At 34.8% G+C, this 19,295-nt stretch overlaps 1 protein-coding gene across 1 annotated transcript; it reads right to left on the bottom strand.

Moving 5' to 3' along the window:
• Positions 1-414: 414 nt before the first annotated feature.
• LOC135138585 (fatty acid synthase-like) lies at positions 415-16,926 on the bottom strand. The gene is made up of 19 exons (XM_064068565.1): positions 16,789-16,926; positions 15,445-15,932; positions 8,271-8,474; positions 7,243-8,214; positions 6,727-7,185; positions 6,447-6,676; positions 5,852-6,212; positions 5,547-5,804; positions 4,496-5,492; positions 4,312-4,442; positions 4,105-4,261; positions 3,437-4,059; positions 2,417-2,614; positions 2,117-2,368; positions 1,914-2,067; positions 1,512-1,864; positions 1,145-1,457; positions 823-1,086; positions 415-762 (listed from the first exon to the last, which is right to left on the bottom strand). The coding sequence occupies exons 1-19, from the start codon at positions 16,924-16,926 to the stop codon at positions 415-417; spliced, it is 6,900 nt and encodes a 2,299-aa protein (XP_063924635.1).
• Between the last annotated feature and the right edge of the window lie 2,369 nt (positions 16,927-19,295).

The following is a 19,295-nucleotide window of genomic DNA, read 5'->3' as shown; positions in this document are numbered from 1 at the left end:
TTTTCTTATATTATCTGGGTTTTGTGCGACGATTTATCTTGGACTTCAGAACTTTAATTCATCAGAATGGCGAACACGTGAACGATATTACATATTCTATTTCCATTGTGGTAAATGCGTAATATTAGTCCTAAATCTTGTTCAAAATAAATAATATAAAACAAACATTGAAATAACGTTAGTTTAGTTGAGTGAAGCATATTTAATTAAAAAAAATATACTTATATCCTTACCTAGCCAACGCATTACTGTGTTGTCTTAAAGAAATGAAATTTTGTCAATCGTTTCGGATTCATCCCACTCTTTGTATTTTCAAAAACAAAACGATGATTTCAAAATAACGGTGGTTAATACAATTTTTTTGTAGTTTGGATAAGTTCAAAAAAAAGAACACAAGATGAATATTTTATTTAATTAAGATTTCGTGGCTACGATTTCACTAATAGCCTTTACAAGATCTGGACTATTTAAAATTGTTACATGATCAGCATCTATTGTAGTTACTTGTACCAGGCCATCACTTACTTTTGACATCTGATAATCATCTCCTTCGTCTACCATCGAATATTTTGCTTTGAACAGATGTACTGGTGATTTAACTTTCTTATTTTTAAATGTATAGTTAAGTAGAGCTTTACAACGGCTGTATAGTGCAAGACCTGCCTGTTTTTTTAATTTTTGTTTGTTACTTGTTTCGGGTGGTAATAATGCCAGTAGCAAATCCATTCGTTCTTCTAAATTTTTGCACTTGAGCAACGTTTCCTAAAAGAAGCGCATGCGCACTGTAGTTATATAAATGGAATTAACTAGATTACCAGTTACCTCATATTGCGACAATGCATCCAACGGAATCACAAAAGTAGCAATTTTGCTAAAAATTGCAGTTTGGAACTGAGCATCTGTGTCGTGTATGAACTGTTTTTTTAGAGAAGACGTTATATATGCTGGTGAACCGTCAATTAAAATTATCGTACCATTATAGCCTTTCGCTTCAAGTAAACTAATCAATTCTAGACCGACTCCAGTCCCAAATGAATATCCGACAATGTAGAAGGGAATTTTTCTGGATAAATAATTTTCAATGTGCTGAAAATATAATACATGTGTAATAAAGCAACTTTAAAATGTATAAATTTTAGCAAACCGGCAGTGTATTCTGAGCAATTTCTTGAATGCTGTCTTCTGGATTGTTATAGTTGTACTGTATTCCTATTACGTCAGCTTTTAATGAATTTGCCAAATACTCTAGTGGTTTGAAGACGCCTTCCAGTCCTGGTAACAGAAACACGACTGGAGCTTCTGCGTATGAATCTATTTGACTTTTCAATTTTACAATAGGCAAGTCACCAGTTTCACTATTGGGAATATATTGAATGAGCAAATTTGTGCCTTCCTCCTTTTTCTTGTTTACAACTTCTTCAGATTTATTCATTTTCTCTGCTTCTATTTCAGTTAGTCTAAAATTCAGTGCCACATCAATAACAACATTTTGTTAATGGCGTAATAATTACTTCGCGAATGTTAAAGTTCTCACATCTTTAGAAGTCACATAAATTTCAAAATCTTTCTCTAAAAGTTGAATAATCTCTGTACCCATCATCGAGTCCATACCGAGTTCTGCAAATGTCGTATACTGACTGATGGTTTTCATGTCGTTTATTCCTAAAACACGAGCAACTGCTTCTACTGCACTCAGAATGTCGCTTTTATTATTTTTTTCGGCAACTACCATACTAGAAACAACTGGATAGTTATGTGTTAATAAAATATCTAACACCTCAAGACAGCTTGAAATTTTTTGTTGAAGGGTACCACCAATCACTAACTCCTTATTCTCCTTTTGCATTTTCGCTACCAAACCGACCTTTAACATGTTTGTAATCTTACGAAGTCTTTAAAAATTTGTTAAGTACTTCACCAATTGCGCCCCATTGGATAGCCACAGCTGGTAATCCTTCTCGTTTTCGATTCTCACATATCCTTTCCATAACAGAGTTTGCCATACCGTAGTTGCTTTGACCCGGATTCCCACGACCGCAGGATACTGACGAAAATATAACAAAATACCTAAAATATATAATCAGAACCAAAAGGCACATCTAAGTTAAAAATAAACCTCAATTTTCGGCACAATTTCCTAGTAACGCGATCCAAATATAGTGTAGCGCGAGCTTTTGGTGCTAACGAAGCTTCGAAGTTTTCTTGAGTTTGATTTTCAAATAGTGCATCTTTAAGAACTACAGCTAAGTTAAAAATAGCGTCGACAGGTCCAAGCTCATTCGCGTCTTTAATTAAATCTTCACATCCTTGTTCGGTGGTTACATCTTTCGTAGATATTTTAACTTGGACACCGTATGTCCTCCAAATACTAAAATGATGGGTTATATCTTTAGTGCTTGAAGAGATTATAATTTACTTAATTCTGTGCTGATGGTAACCACTTTGAACTCCCGATCTCGAAGTTAGTACTAGTTTTCGGGCACCTCTTAGCACCAACCAGTCGCTTAATTCTAGACCAACTCCACCTAGCCCTCCAATAACGACGTAGGAGTAACGCAGGTCACAGTGGAAACTTAAAAAGATAATTACATTCATGTTGCATCTACATGGACATCTTGTAGTAAGATTTTAAATGAAATAGTTCATAAGTGTGTGTAAAAATTCATTCTAATGCCTCACATTCCCTACTTGACGTGCTTCCCTTTCTTCAAGGTTCAGAACCGCGAAGAACTTAAAAATGAAACGTAGCATAACTGACTATTTATTTTTCGATACCATCAGTCAAAGCTCAAAAGCAAGATATCCGGGGCTTTCAACTTCAAAAGCTATACTGAACGAAATGCAGATTGAAGATGAGGATAAGGAATGGCATGCAGCTGAAGAGGACGTAACTCTTTTGAGTGATGTGGAAATCGATGAATGGGATGAAGAAGATGATTTGGAATCTGAAGACAAAATCGGTGTATCAGAACCGACATCTTTACCATCTAGGTCTCTCAAAGCACCGGGACCAGCTGATATTTCACAACTAGTGTCTGATGGACCTTATTAACTAGATACATTTAAAATTTTGCAAAACAACGAAATTATTATTAAAGAATTCGACGTTGCTCACAACTATCTTCGAATATTACTTTATTAGGGTTAGTCACTTTTTTACTTCCATGAGTGCTCAGCTACGATTTTGAGCCCCCCCCCCCCTTGAATTTCAGATGTACCTGTAAGCTTTTTTGACAACTTAACGTGAATAATGTGAATAACGAACAACAAACAAGTGATCGTTTATGTGAGGAAGAAAGACCGTACTCATAGCTATCGCTTAAATTTCCTGAAAATTTCACAAGTTTGTAACCAAACTAGACCGATTTCGAATTTTGGCCACATAATTCTGATGTCATTTAGCCTGTTATTAATGGTAATTTACCTTGGATTTGACATCATCTTGAATTTACTGACACTATCTGCTTCATTCCGCAGCTTGATCAATATTCTTCCAATATGTTTGCCTGTCATCATGTATCTGTATGACTTTTCAACTTCGTCTTCATTAAACACAATCCTAGGAAGTGGTTTTACAAAACCTGCTTCTATTCCTTCTACTAAACGTTTTACCACTGTAGTTTTCATTTCTTTAAAGTTTCTAAAAACGACATCTAACAATATGCCATGATAGCTAGCTTCTTTTTCCATGAGCAAAAGATTTAAAGAACTGTCATTCGCCAAATCGTATTTGCCAATTTCCATGAACTTTCCTCCTCGTGCTAAACATCTGATAGAAGCTTGGAGTTTATCCTCACTTAGAGAGTTCAAAATCATGTCAACTCCTTTATTCTGGGTCTCTCTTTTGATCATTTGTTCAAATGAGGTGTCTCGTGAATTTCCAATATGGTTGTCTGGAATTTGTGGATAATTATCTTTTAAATAAGCTCTCTTTTCCTGAGTGCCGACAGTTACGTAAATGACACATTTATAATGAAGACAAATATTTAGGGCAGCTAGTCCAATACCACCAGTAGCTGAGTGAATAAGAACTGAAGAACCCGGTGTCAAATCGCCAACCTTGAAAACAAATTATTCCAGAAATGAGTTTGTTCGTACACGTACCACTAAAAGAGCATAAATAACAGTAGAGTACACGACAGGAACCGTCGCTGCATCTTCAAGTGTCCATGAGTCAGGTATTTTCCAAATTAAGGAAGAATCCAAAGTAACATAGGACGAAATACCTTGATCGTTAGTCATTCCCGCTATTCTTCGGCCACTGTAAATAAACTGCGTAACTTTGTTGTTTTTTCCATTAATTAACACCACCTTAAATCTGCTCCTGAAAATTCAAATCCTATTAGAATTTCTTGTCCAAGTCGATGGGGTTGTAATATTTCGGGATTTACACGTCCAGAAGCGGCCATAATATCTTTAAAGTTAACTGACGAATAACATGTCTACAAAGAGTAATCATTTAAAAAAAACTATAATTTATATAACTTACTGAAACCAAAAGCTGTCCTTCTTTTGGTGGTACTTCTTTAGATAAAGGTCCCTCTAACCATTCGAAACTGGATATGTCTCCTCTCGATTTAAAATATGCGTAAGAATGTTCACAGTTGATCTTCGGTTTCTCTTCCAAAACCAAATGTCGATATGTTCCCCAAGATTTATCCTTATAAATGTTCATAGCCAAGTTTTTACTGATTTGTTTACTATAAAACGGATGTTGGGGATCAAATTCAGGAGCATCGTCCATCATGAAGAAACACTTAACTAAGTTTCCATTGGGTTCTCGCCTGATGCAATTTATTAAACCCAATATTCCTTCGGGATCCCGATTTGTCGCATGAGTTATAACATCTTTTCCAAGATTTAAAGCATTTTGTAACACCGGGAGCCAACTGACATTACTCGAAGATACTTCAATTAACTTGGGTTTATAATTTTCAACTTTTTTCTTCATTAAAAATATTCTTTCATTGGGTGTTACATACTCAGTTATAATGTCTACTTCACTGATGTCGTTTTCTAAACTGAAACTGATATCTTCTCGTGTTAGGATAAATCCATTTTTGCTAAGAGGCACCAAACATTGTTTTAAAGTATTTAGTTGTAGAATTTTACTTCCAACGTATAAAAGTATGCTGCTTTCTTGTGTTAACGTTACATTTTCGAATTTCATACCAGGTGTCTCAGTTATGGTTGTTTTTGACGAAATGGTTAGGTCAGGAGTTAGTAAAGGGATATGTTCTAAGGTTTTATTGACAAAACCTAAGATGTGTTCAGCATTTGGGTCCGTGAATTCGTTGATGATTTCCACAGCTTTGAACGTGGACTCTAAACTATTTTCTAAGATTATCTGCGTGTTGACTCTCACTGCTTCTTCTAAACCTAAAGAGTAATTATTTGGGACAAACACGTTCTTTTCTAAAACTGGTTCCAGTAGTGTTTTTTTCTTGAAAATGGATTTTACTTGTACTCCATGAATCTCAATTCCTCCAGACCTAAACAAGCCAAAATTCTTTTTTAACTGTAATATTAGTGAACAGTTTATTTACTTGATGAAGTTGCAATTCTTGTTCGCATAAACAGGTAGAAGACAATCTTTGGCATCCTGTTCGTGCACAATGTCAATATGTTGTAATGGATCTATAATTATTTTCTTAATTCCAATAGGAACGAAAAGCAACCTCGTGTCAAACTGAAGAATTTTCATCTGAAGCATATTATCCATAAAAGCGGACCAATTGTTCTCCCATTTAATCAGTCCTATAGAAGCATCTGCATTGCATCGTTTAATTGATTTGAATAAACCGCTGAAAATATTATGTAACGAGCTCTGCTTTCTTGTTGTCAAACCAACCTGTAATTGTAGCCTCTTAAGTAAAATTCTCGATAAATATCGTCTTGTTCCAATATTTCTAATTTATTGTCACTCAAAGAATCAAAATTTGGTAGATTAACTTGTTGTTGACTTGCATTTGGACATGATTGGATTCGACCACTAACAATTATCGAATCGTTTTCTAAAATTTCAAATTTGCCTGTTCCCCTTTGAACCGTTACAAGCAATTTTACGTAACCACTCTTTGGCATTGTAACAGCTCTGATAAACTTACAGTCTTCAAATAATACAGGAATATCCGACGCTAATAATCGTCGACTTTGTGCATACGTTTGCCAAACTAAATGTAAATATTCGGTAGCAGGGAGAAGGTTACGTCCTAAAAACGTTTATAATGTTAGTAACTTATGGTCAAAAGAAAACCCTGCTAAAATGCTATGAAACTTATTTTTACTTCCTAAGTAAGCTAAGAATCGAGTTCATCGGGCGATTGGCTACTTTCACATTGCATGCATTGACTTGTTTTAAATAATAAATTTCAAAAGCTTCTAGACGAGTTTCTTTCTCGTGCCTATGGTGTATTACGTAGTGCAGGTTTATACTTATCAATTACCATCAATGCAATGGCCATTCACAAACTGATGGTCCTCGTATAACAATGAAATTCTGTGTACTCTCTGTTCAGCGTCCCATGACGTAAAGTCACTAAATTTGTATGTGTCCCATGATTTCTCGTGATTCCATTGAACAGAAGGTGAGACCATTGAGGTGCCTCTACTTACAGGGAAGTTTATTTGAGGGTACAATTTGTGAACTTGAGGAAGGTAACCTTCTGTATATAATCTACAAATTCAATTTGCGTTGTTTAAATTTCATTACTCCAAAATTCTTACCTTCCCAACAGACCCAGTAAATTGACGTCACTATTTTCCACTAGTAAATTATCTTCACCATTGAGTGACAGATCGGATACATTCAGTATTACTGTGCTTTTCGATGATTTAAGACAAGTTTCAAGAGTTAAATAATCCTCCCTCATTAGGTTTTTATCTTTAGAATCCACTAAGCTTGGTAATGTTTGGAAATTCATATTAGAATCAGACTTTATTTGACTAAATTGTATAGCTGCTGACACAGCCTCTTTCAATTGAATAACATTGTAATAATAAGCAGTAACGATTTTGCCAGAAGCGTCACCGGAAACGCAAGTGGGAAACAATTCCAAATTTTTGATAATATCTACCAAAATTAACTGCACACATATTGACCCTAACGCATCTTCATTTACTGTCTTATCTTCTAAAATTTCTTTAAGCGTTTTTACTTTGTTGAGTACCAAAATTTGATTGATGCTTTTGTCAAAAAAAAATCAGTTTAGTTAAAAACCCACAAATGAAATGTCTACATACCTTGCTTCGCTGCATTCGAAGATCGAAAATTTCTTCAAATATGAAGCTAGTATTCGGAAATTATTGACGAATTGTCCAAAAAATACGTGCAAGTGTGGTTTTTTAGAAGGCATTAATTTTGACGACATCGACACTACGCCACGTTTTGAAACGACTGCATATCCTCTATATAAATGACTTGGAATATTAATTTTATACAACTGATGGAGCAAACCAACGTATTCTTCATCCAAACTTTTGTTACCAACATCGTTTAAAATTTTCAAAACTGCTTCATTAGTGCGACCACTGACACAAATTAATCTAGGAACATCATCTTTCGGCAGTCCACCATCGATTTTATGTTTTTTAAATCTTTGTAGTACCATATGACAGTTGTTACCACCGAAACCAAAGTTGTTAACACCTACAACAGCATCATGCTCTAAAAGCTCAGTAGCTTCTGTCACAACTCTCATTCGGTTTTGTTCAATCCCTTCCAGTCCTTTACGTACTCTTGTCAAGTTGATATTAGGTGGTATAAATCCGGTTTCCATTGCAATCAGTACTTTTACGACTGAACACAAACCTGAAACAGGTTCAGTATGACCAATGTTTGATTTTACTGAACCTACGAGAAGCTGTTTTTCACATTTCTTCGCCAAAGCTCTATCTATAGCATTAGCTTCTTCAGGGTCACCAGCTTGTGTACCAGTACCATGTGCTTCGACGTAGCTCAGTTTTGAAAACTTAATGCCACTTTCTTTGTATATTTCACTCATAAGTTCTTCTTGCATTTGCGATGAAGGATATGTTATCCCTTCCTTTTTAAACCCGTCGGAGTTTACTTTCGTATTCATAATTTGTGCGTAAATTCGTTTCGCATTTTTAGACTTTTGGAGAAAAAGACATGTACAAGCCTCACTTCTAACATAGCCGTTTGCGTCCTGATCAAATACTCTGGGTATTCCATCCGAACTTAAAACTCCTAAGCTAAAAATGTGTTATTGTAATAAAGAAATTGTTATATTGTATAAATATGGAATTACCGAAAAAATTGAATTGTAGCCCCAGGATGAGTAATCAAGTTGCAGCTAGCCACTATTGCAGCTTCACATTCACCACTTCTCATAGCTTTAAACGCTGTATGAAGAGCATTCCCAGAACTACTACAAGCTGTGTCAACTATGAATGATGGTCCTTTTAGTTTCAAATAATAACTGAGACGATGAGCAAACAAAGATTTAAAAAAGCTGAAAAAAAACATTGTCGATTTATTTTGGTGAAAATGAGATACAGTACTCTTCTACACAAAAAATCGCCAATGTAAGCTGCAAACAGTGGTGAAAAGACAATGAGTTATTCTGCAAAGTGTGAAAAGTTGTAAGTAAACATTTAAAATACTGAAGCTTGAATTATGTTCACATTTCCTAGTTTAAGTGCGAAAACAAATCACACTTTGAACAACACTGCAGTGGCGATGCAGATAAAAAGAACAAGAATAAATCCAGTAAACAGACTTTAGTAAACATTAGTTCCGACAATGATTTAAAGCAATTTTGCACCGATTTATGTAGGGCATTTACCGCAGCAAATATTCCATGGAATAAATTATTTACCAAAAGATTACGATATGGTGAGCACTAGAATTTTTATTTAAAAACTTTTTAACATAAATTTTATAATTTACAGGTAATTAAACAAATTAGAAATTCTGTTGGCAATAATGATATATGGATTAGCGTCGATGAGACGACGGATAGATTAGCAAGATGCATAGCCCATTTAGTAATTGGAAAGTTATCTTCTGAAGAAGCTGGCCGTCCATTTCTACTAGCTTTGAAGCAGCTTGATAAAACTAATAGCAACACAATCTCGAGAATTATAAACGAATCATTGGGTGTGCTATTGATAATTTTAAGCATTGAAATTATTATAATTTATTCAATTGTTAATTTGTAGCTTTATTGTGGCCAAAAGGAACTGAACACAAAAAAGTTAAATGGTTTGTATCAGATGGTGCTTCATACATGATCAAAACTGGTACTAATTTGAAGGTGTTTCATGAAAATATAACACACTTAACATGTATGGTAAATGGGTTACATTTAGTGTCTGAAACAATTAGACTGAATTATCCAGATGTCAATGGGATAATTAGCAATGTTAAGAAAATATTTTTAAAAGCACCAGTAAGAGTAGAGTTTTATAAAAACAGTTTACCAAATACACCTCACCCACCAGAACCTGTATTAACCAGGTGGGGCACTTGGATTTAAGCAGCATTGTTTTATGCAGAACACTTTGATGTTTTAAAACACGTCAGTAAATATCTAATGGTTTTTTACTATCATTCTTATATTGAATATTTTTAGGTTGTAATGTCATTTGAAGCCACAGATGCACAAAGCATTAAAAAAGCTCAAGAATTCCTGAATAAAGCAATTTATTATTATTATTATTATTATTATTTGAAATTGAACAACAGGTACATGACCCAATAACAGTCCAATTATTAGTGAAACTGATATTACCGACAGCTAATATAGCACAGCTATCATACTGTGGTGCCCTAAAGGTATATTAGTCAGCTAGCAGGTGAATATTAAAACAGTTCAAAGATATCACAAAACTGGTGGTAGTTGTTGCACATCTCGCTAATGGGAGAGTATTTCAGTACATTAAGACGAGGAGTGGGTAGGTAAAACAAGTTTGGATGACGTAATGTTAATAGCGGTGAGTGGAAATTAATCTGACCGAGTAAAGGAGGGCAATCAATATTTGAATTAATAAGTTTTTTCAAAAAATTTAGCGAGGCTTTGATGCGCCTAGGTTTCAAATCATGAAACCCAAACCTCTCAAGCAGTAAGTTTTGAGGGTAACCCCTAGGAGGATAAACTCCATCCAGTCTGAAAACCAGGAATTTCAAAAAACGCCTCTGAATTTTTTCAAAGATATCAATGTGAATATTCGCCGACGGAGCCCATACAACACTACCATACTCTAGCTTTGATCTTACAAAAGCAAAAAATAGAGATATAAATGTACTTATGTCTTTAAAATCTTTGCAGGATCTAATAATGAATCCTAAGTTCTTGAGAGATTCATTAACAACGGCATCATAATGCAACGAAAATGTAAGTTTGGGATCAAACATAATGCCCAAATCTTTGAAGTAATGAACGCGTTTTAAGACTGTACTGCTGATGGTATATATATTAGTTATAACAAAGTTTTTGTTTGTAAAGGTCATTACATGGCATTTATCCAAATTAATGGGAAGGTTATTACAAGCACTCCAGTTATAGAATTCATTGATATCTTTTTGAAGTAAATAGCAGTCATAGTTGGAAGATACGCGCCGAAACATTTTTAGATCATCAGCAAGCAATAATACTTCGGAACCGATTCTTTTTACTACATCATTAATGAAGATGGCAAAAAACAATGGTCCTAAAACAGAACCTTGTGGAACGCCAGATAAGACAGGAACTTTGTCAGAAACATGACCAAGGTACTTAACACATTGCATTCTTCCCGTTAAATACGATTTAATCAGCTTCACTAAGCTATCAGAAAATCCAAAATTGCGTAGCTTAATTAATAAGATAGAATGATCAATCCTGTCAAACGCCTTTGAAAAGTCAGTATACACCACATCCAGTTGCTGTTTAAATTCAAACGATTCAGATACATATTGGGTGAAACAAACTAAGTTGGTAATAGACGACCTTCCTTTGATAAACCCATGTTGTGAATTACTTAAGCTGCTACGTACATGAAAGAATAAGAACTTATGAAGAAAAATTTCAAAAACTTTTGAAAAATTAGATATGAGTGAGATGGGACGATAGTTAACAATATCATCACTTTTACCCTTTTTACAAACAGGAGTAATAATAGAATATTTCCACATATCAGAAAATGATAAAGTTTTAATTATTAAGTTAAATATAATAGATAACGGATAAGCAAAAACGGCCGCACAATCATTAAGTAAAAAACCAGGAATATTATCATAACCAGAAGTTAAGTTAGGCTTAATTTTTTTCAACGCCGCATAAGTATCTGACTCATTTACAAAAGCTAGATGAATGGTAGTATTCACGGACCCATCAACAAACTTATTCGAATTGACATTGGCAGCGCTAGTGAACCCTGAACTAAAGTGGTCAACAAAAGCATTAAGGATATCTTTTGGATTATCAATTAATCGATTTAAGTAATTCATCTGCAAAGGTATTCCAGATTGTTTCTTTAAGTTGCTAATGTGACTCCAAAATTTATTAGGATTTTCTTTAATATCAGTTTCCAGATTCTCAAGATATCTGCAATGTGCCAACTTGATGTCATTCTTTAATGAAGAGCGAATAGTCTTAAAATTGCGAATGTTATATTCAGATCTGTTGGTTCTAGACAAACGCCATAATTTGGACTTCAATTTAAGTTTCTTTCTAATGTCATAGGAGAACCAAGGTGGATACGAGCTTAAACGAGAGGAACGAGACTTGGGAACATGTACATCCAAAATGTTGTTTAATTTACTATAAAAACAGGAACATGCTAAGTTAACATCAGTGATGCTTTTAAGAAAGGACCAGTCAATGCATAATAGATGCTCATACAACCCAGTAACATCCGCTCTACGAAAATTCCAACGCTGCAAGGAGGGATGACCGTTAATGGTTTTAGCTTTAGATTCTCGATTTTTAAAAGAAGCTAACAACGATGGGTGATGTGAATCCTCTTCCAGAAGAGGATCTTCACAAGAGCTAATAAAACAATGAAAGTTAGACAGAACCAGATCAAGATATCTCCCAGACTTATTAGAGATATTATTATATTGATTAAGTTCAAAAAAGTTCAAAAAAGACATCAACGAAGATAATTTACTGTTGCCAAATTTATCACACAAAGAATCTTTGTCATAATCAGGAAGATTGAAATCACCAATAATTATTACACGTTGGTTGAATAGTTCTTCTAGATTACCTAGTAAATTGAACAATAGTATGTATTCATCAACCGTAGATTTAGGTGGAATATAAACAATGAAGATATAGAAACTGAAATAGCCAACACTACATTTAGCCCCAAGAATGTCTGTGAAAATAAGCATGTCAAACCCTTTAGACGCCAGGTCAAGTTGAATAGTTGAAAATTGCAACTTGGATGCAAGAAAAACTCCTCCTCCTCTAGTTACATTAGTTTTATCAAAATTTCTGTCTGATCTGAGGACTATATAATTGTTAGGGCAAAATTCAGAGTTAAGCACAGAACTAGAAAGCCAAGTTTCTGTAAGGCAAATAAAATCAAAATCGCAACACAATAAAGATTGATAAAGTTCATTAAATTTAGAGTTAATACCACGAGTATTTTGATAATAAAGTGTGATAAATGCATCCTCAACAGTTTTAACTATAGAAGGAGAAACAACAACAACAGAATTCTCGATTGATATGTCGCTACTAGACTGCAATGATGATAAATTTAGGGAATGGAATGAATCTGCAAGGAATAATTGCTATGAAGATAAGCCAAAAACATCACGTTTTATTTTGTTAATAGCAGCACTATATGAATGGCAGTTATCTCGGTCCCAAGCAGCATGATCATCATTTATTTGATCATGATTACCAGACGATTTCATGTTGGTACAATTTATACGACGCAGCTTCTCGGCTTGACACTCTTTAACACCATGGTTCCCAGCACAGCGAGGACAGATAACATTATTTTTGCAAGAGCTGGATGAATGGTTAAAACCATTACAAGTGAAACACCGGAAAATATCAATACCACAAAAGATATAACATCTGTCTAAACCTATTAGGCAGTGCCCTATGCTAATGGCTTTTTTATAGGAGGCGATATCTACTTCAACAATTACTTGAAAACGGTCAGACTTATTTTTCACAGGCAAAAATTTAATCAACTTGTATACATTCTCTTCATCGTTGCTAAAAATAAACTCATTTTGTTTGACCAAAAAATCCAGAACACTTGATTCACTAACATACGCTCCCGCAAGTTTATCATCAGCTAGACGTTTAAATCTAGTTATATCCTGACATCCAAGAAGAATACCGCCATCTTTAAGATTTTTTACTTTGCTAACAGAGGATGCAACAGAATCAATATTTGCCATAATGTCAGATTTAGTCTTATTGATGGTCTGAGATTTATCTTTGGGACGAACAATAACTGTATTATTTATGCTCTTAGCTACTGTTTCCGCGTAAGTTTCCCTGGCTGAAGTAGCAGAAGACGTGGGCACATGATCAGGAGTTTTATTCGAGCTACCATTATCTCTAGCAAGTTTTACAACATCTTCCCGGAGCTGAGTATTCTGATTACTTAATTGCTGTATCTCAGACTTAAGAGAATCAATTTGCTGAATAAGTGGCTGCAATTCCTGATTTATAATGTTGGTAACCAAATGTTTTAATTCAGCAACAGAAACGGTAACTATTTCGTCATCAGCAGAATCAGTTTGTATACCAGTAGATGAAGTATTTTTTTCAGTTTACAAAATAAGCACAGCCACTTATTAAGTAACTCTTTATCATCCATACTTTGATAACTTTCTACTGTTAAGCCACCGCATTTTATGTGATAATAATGTTTACACTGATTGCATGATACATTCAAGTCATTGCGCCCAATCTTAAGGAAACATTTACTGCATTTAATAGTCATAATTAAGGCGTACTATAACTAAGAAACTATATGCACAACCTCCAACGAAGGCCGTGCACAAGAAAATATCAGTAAGGTCAGTACAATTCCAGTGATAGTAACCAAAATACAATTAAAACAAAAATAGTAAAAAAGATGGCAGAAAAGAAAAATTAATAACTAGAGATTAATTATGCAAACCAAGATTACCCCCACAGGGGCAGAAATCCAAAATTGAACACTATTCACAGACCGCACACCAGTACACGTGTTGCACGCACCGCGAACGGAGTAGAAGTTCTTTTCTTTATTGCAGATGCAATAGAACAATTAGATACTATAGGTTTAAAATTAAACCAAAGTATGGAAATTGTGGAAAAAGTGTATACATCTTTAAAAAACACACCAGGAAAGGTGGGGGAAATGGCGTTCCAAAAATTATGTTCTCTATTAAAAAAGAATCCAGGATACGATTTTATATGTTCAATAAATAACGTAATTTGCGGTAATGGAAATGCTACCAACAATACATACATAAATGAAAACGTAGATTGTTCAATATTTAATTTTGCACCCATCACTTCTTGTGATGTGGAGCGCACGTTTTCAAAACTTAAAAGTGTTTTAAGCGATCAAAGATGTAAATTTATAATCGAAAATTTAGAAAAATATATAGTTTGCTTTTGTAACTCATTTTAAATACCGGAATTAATATTTTATTTTTTGTTAAATGCGACTTGCTTTAATTTGATCGCCATTTTTTTGCGATAACTTAGAATTAGTGGACGTAACTATAGATCGTTTGTGTATTTAATGACTTTTTTGTTTGTTACACAAAATATTTGTTTCTATAATGTTTTGTTTAATGTTTTCTTTTCAAATATATTTTTTTTTTATGTATGCTTTTTCGTTTTTAACCTAAACTAAGATTTTTATAACCTAATTCGTCAATTTTGGGACCTAAAAATGTCTCCTTTTATTCATTTTTTAACGACCTAAAATCCGAAGCCTATTATGTTTTTTGACGGTTGTAGAAAAAAAACCTTTAAGGACTACTACTCACAAGGCGCATTACAATGCTAATCTTGAAAATGTTCTAGCACATCTAGATTTTTAAAATATAAAAACATTGCCGATTGGAGTGGAAAATTACTTAACAGCAACACTCTGTAACAAAAATAGTCCATAAAACTTAAAAAATTGATCAACTTCCCTCGTTCTTGAACTACGCTTTTTCGAAAAACTATAAGATTTGAGTTTGCGAATTATTTTTTTTTTATGATAACCGTTATAAGTTAAAATGAAGATATATTGCTATGTAACGTTCAAATAAAGGTGAACAAGTGTGCTACGCATCTGTTTCAAGTAACTTTTTCCATTACGAACTATCTCAAAAACTGGGGTGTTAGGAAAATTCCAAAGTCAAAGGACTCAATTCCGTATTTTTTGGCGACCATACCAAAAGAGTGTCGGCCAATGTTATCTATACCATTTTTTTTTATAACATGCACCAAATTTTGAAATTTATGAATAAAATATTCTTACCCAGTAACGCAAAACTGTTGTGACTTCGTCATCTCGACGAACGTCATATTTTCCACATCTGAATAAGAAAAACCAATGAATACCCCAGTTTTGCTTCCTTTCAGTTCTAACGGATTTATTCCAGCATCCATAACAGCTTCCATGGCCGTTTCCATCAAAACTCTCAGTGCAGGATCTAAATTATCAGCCTGACGATAATGGAGCCCAAAATACCCAGCATCCACTTTGTTAATATTATTAACGTGAGCACTTCTTTTTGGTACATCGGGGTGATCGATTTTCCATCTTTTTTCATTTTCGGTAACCATCTCCGTTTTGTTAAACAGATTGTCACGAAACTCGTAGACATTATCGGATTCTGGAAAGCGACCAGACATTCCAGATATGACCACTTCTTCGCCGGCCGGCGGAGAGGACAACCAACGACCATATTTAAAATTAACGTCAAATAATTCTTTTTCTTGAATTTCGTTTAGTTCCATCATGATCTACCCAACAACGTTAACAACCTAAAGGCAAGCAAACACAAAAAAAATCACGAAGTACTGTGCACTAGGTGTGAAAAAAAAAATTATTATTTTTGTGGCGAAATGTTTAGTTATTTATAATTTTTTTGACCGGAAATGGAGGGGAATTTTAGGGGATTAAAGTGCGTGTAGAAAAAATTTACATTTTAATGAGTTCCAGTGAGCCAAACATTTCAACACATAGTCCATGAAGAGTGGACGGTTAAACCACATATAGACCAAATAATATGGTGAACTTTTAAACTTAACTGTATCTTAAGAAGTTTGTTAATGTTTTACTATGTAACAGTAACCTTAAAATGTGTGTAATATTTCAAAATAATAGGCTCTACAGTTTTGAAAATTGTTTAGCCAAATGAAAAACAGACAAGACGATACACTACAAACTACGGAATATTTCAACAAAAAAACTAAAAAAATTAACTAAAGTAGTCCAGCAAATAATCCCTAGTTTTGCCTATTTCATTTAAAAATTGAGTATTTAGCTCTTGAGATCCCATGAATCATATTTTAATATTCTAAAAAATTTACAACGTTTGTGATTTAAAGTTTCTATTAAAAAAATGCAAATGTAACCGAGGTCATTGTGGTCTCTGTCAATGTTCTTACATTACCGTGAACTTGAACTTGTTTGGTAACACCAGCGACTACATTTTATTATTTTTGGTGGCATTCACCCTATCATTTTAATAAATTTGAATGACAACTCTGACAACACTTTTCATTCATATTAATGACAATGAAATTTTTGTAAATCTCCAAAATTTCGATTAGTGGTTGCAAAATATACAAACAAATCAGATGTCGTTGAAATTACCCTAGACAAACTTAACTTAGGAAAGTGGAATAAATATGTAACAGTTTGATATAACGGGTGTTCAATTGAAAAACCACTCAAAGTAGGCGTTGGAGTTTCATTATACACAAACGGCATGTCTGTTCTTATAACATCCATTTGGCAGGAACATATTCTGTTGTAAGTTATATGTTATAAGAACAGACATGCCGTTTCTGTCAAATGATATTCCAACCCCTAATCTGAGTGATTTTTCAATTGAACACCCGCTATTTGCATATGGGTGACACCAAGCTGCTCATTTGTAAATAAAAAACTAAAATCTGACTATATAATTTTCTACCCAGTCATGACAAATTTCAGTTCTAACAAATTTATTCCAGCACTCATAATTGCTTCGATAACCGTTTTCATCAAAACTCTTATGACAGATCTATATTATCAACTTGAAGATAATATAATCCATGATACCCAGCATTAAATGTGTTAATACAAGGTGTACAATGATTTTCATCTTTTAATAATTGGAAGGTATTATTGTAATTTTAACTGTAGGTTGCATAACTACAAAATACTCTTGAAAAGTGATTAGATAATGATGTAGGTATCGAGGACAACTCGATCGCTGAAGGGATAAAGCTGATTCAATTTCTGCTTAATTTTTCTAGTTGTTTTTCTAATTTCTTTCCTGAAGTTGGCGATTTTCCGTTTAACAAAGTCGGCGATCTTATATTGCGCATGCCACAAGTAGACACAAAACAACGGTTTTACGTTTTCTAACTTTCGCACTTTTAACGTTTCTGTAAAAGTGAAAAAGAAAGACACTTGCAAAAAAAGACAATTTATTTTGGCTATAAAAAAGGGTGAAAGTCGTTATTGTCAGGTAGGTAATTCGTTCCATTAATACTTCGAGATTGAATGCAAGAGTGATTGTATTCTGTAACCGCTTGTAAGCAAGAATATCGCGAATACCTTGATTTGCAAATTCACATTAGAGGAGATGTAATCAACAGATTTGTTCGAACTGCAGTCTCAACAAAGGGAAATCTTCTCCCTTCGTTATCTCAGGAAGTTGTTGATGATTTGAGATTTCGAACTGGAGGTGTCAACAAAGGGAAATCTGGAAGACCTTCAGTATCTGAGAAAGTTGTTGTGGATTTGAGATGACTCAATCAGAATACACAAATATCTTTGACAAGATTGTCTCAGCAGTCAGGAGTTCTTGTTGCAACATGAAATTTAACAATGTGTCCAAAGCATTGACGAAAGGATGTCACAGAACATTTTTAAAATTAAAAAGAGAGTGAATATGTGTAATGAATTAGTTTTATTTTTTTGATGTATGAAGAATTTAGGCCACCAGCTATACAGATGCGTGTGGTATTTGTAGTGCATCCTTGGGCATTTAGTAACATTCGCATAAAGTAATAAGCGGCACACATCCATGACCTACTTCGACCCTATAATCATTTGTAGAAACCCTATATAGCATACGAAAATCCACAGGACACAGTAGATGCCTTTGGGGAATTATTTTCTGACATGTTCCTGCCAGGAGAATCAAAGTTAAAAGGACCTGGGTGGGTTAGTTAGCATCGTGGCCGCTACACCTTGGGTCGTGGGTTTGATTCCCGCCCTAGCTCTGGGTGTTGTGTATGTCCCGTTCCCCTGTAATTGGGCCTCTGATGATCAAATTACTAGCTTCTTAATGCACGATGCCAGATTTGTTCTGGCAAAACCGCTGATGTTCATCATTAACATGGCAATTTCAAATTCAATATTTCCGAGTCGAGGGAAACGACCTAGGATAACACCTATTTTGAAACAGATTCATAAGAAGCAACTAAAAAATTATAGACCTGGAAGATCTGCACAGACTAATTGTGGATGAATCTTTCTGCAAAGGTTCCCATCCCGCACGGTCCAGAAAATGCCCTGAATTCCTCAATCTAACGATCACAGACGAGACCCAAACCCTTCCCACAATCATCATCGACCGACCGACCGAATTCGCTGACCCCGTCGACATAACCGACGAAGCATCCGAGGAAGTCAACCTTTCACATATGCATGCGAAAGCCCTCACCGCTTTCGTCACCAAAATCCTGTTTGACCTCTTTCCCCTGAACAGACCCAAAGCCCAACAAGCCATTCAGCACGCCTTCCCTAGAGGTCTTCAACCTGAAAACCCGAATAAATCATTCGGGTCGGCTTATTTACTTCACCTTTTACGCATAATGCGTAGTCCAACCAACGTGCATGTTTTCGGTATGGAGCTCTAATACCGAGTCTACCCGATTCGCCAACCTCAGAGAGTACACGATCGCCGTCTGTCTAGACATTGAGCGTACATACATTTGACAAGGTCTGGCATGATGATTTAATCTACAAACTCATCAAACTCCGAATTTATCAAAAACTCATAATTTGGCTCTCCAGGACCTAGTTGACCACACGCTGACGTCCCCGCCCCCCACACCGCCCCCACAACACCACGGACACGACCCACCTGGACCTACTGGACTCCT

The sequence above is a fragment of the Zophobas morio genome, unplaced genomic scaffold, assembly GCF_036711695.1.
Source record: "Zophobas morio isolate AGI-343-1 ecotype UQ-CSIRO unplaced genomic scaffold, CSIRO_AGI_Zmor_V1 ptg000030l, whole genome shotgun sequence".
Taxonomy (NCBI): domain Eukaryota; kingdom Metazoa; phylum Arthropoda; class Insecta; order Coleoptera; family Tenebrionidae; genus Zophobas; species Zophobas morio.
Note: the sequence above shows the minus strand (reverse complement) of the source record. Positions and strands in the feature narration are given on the sequence as shown.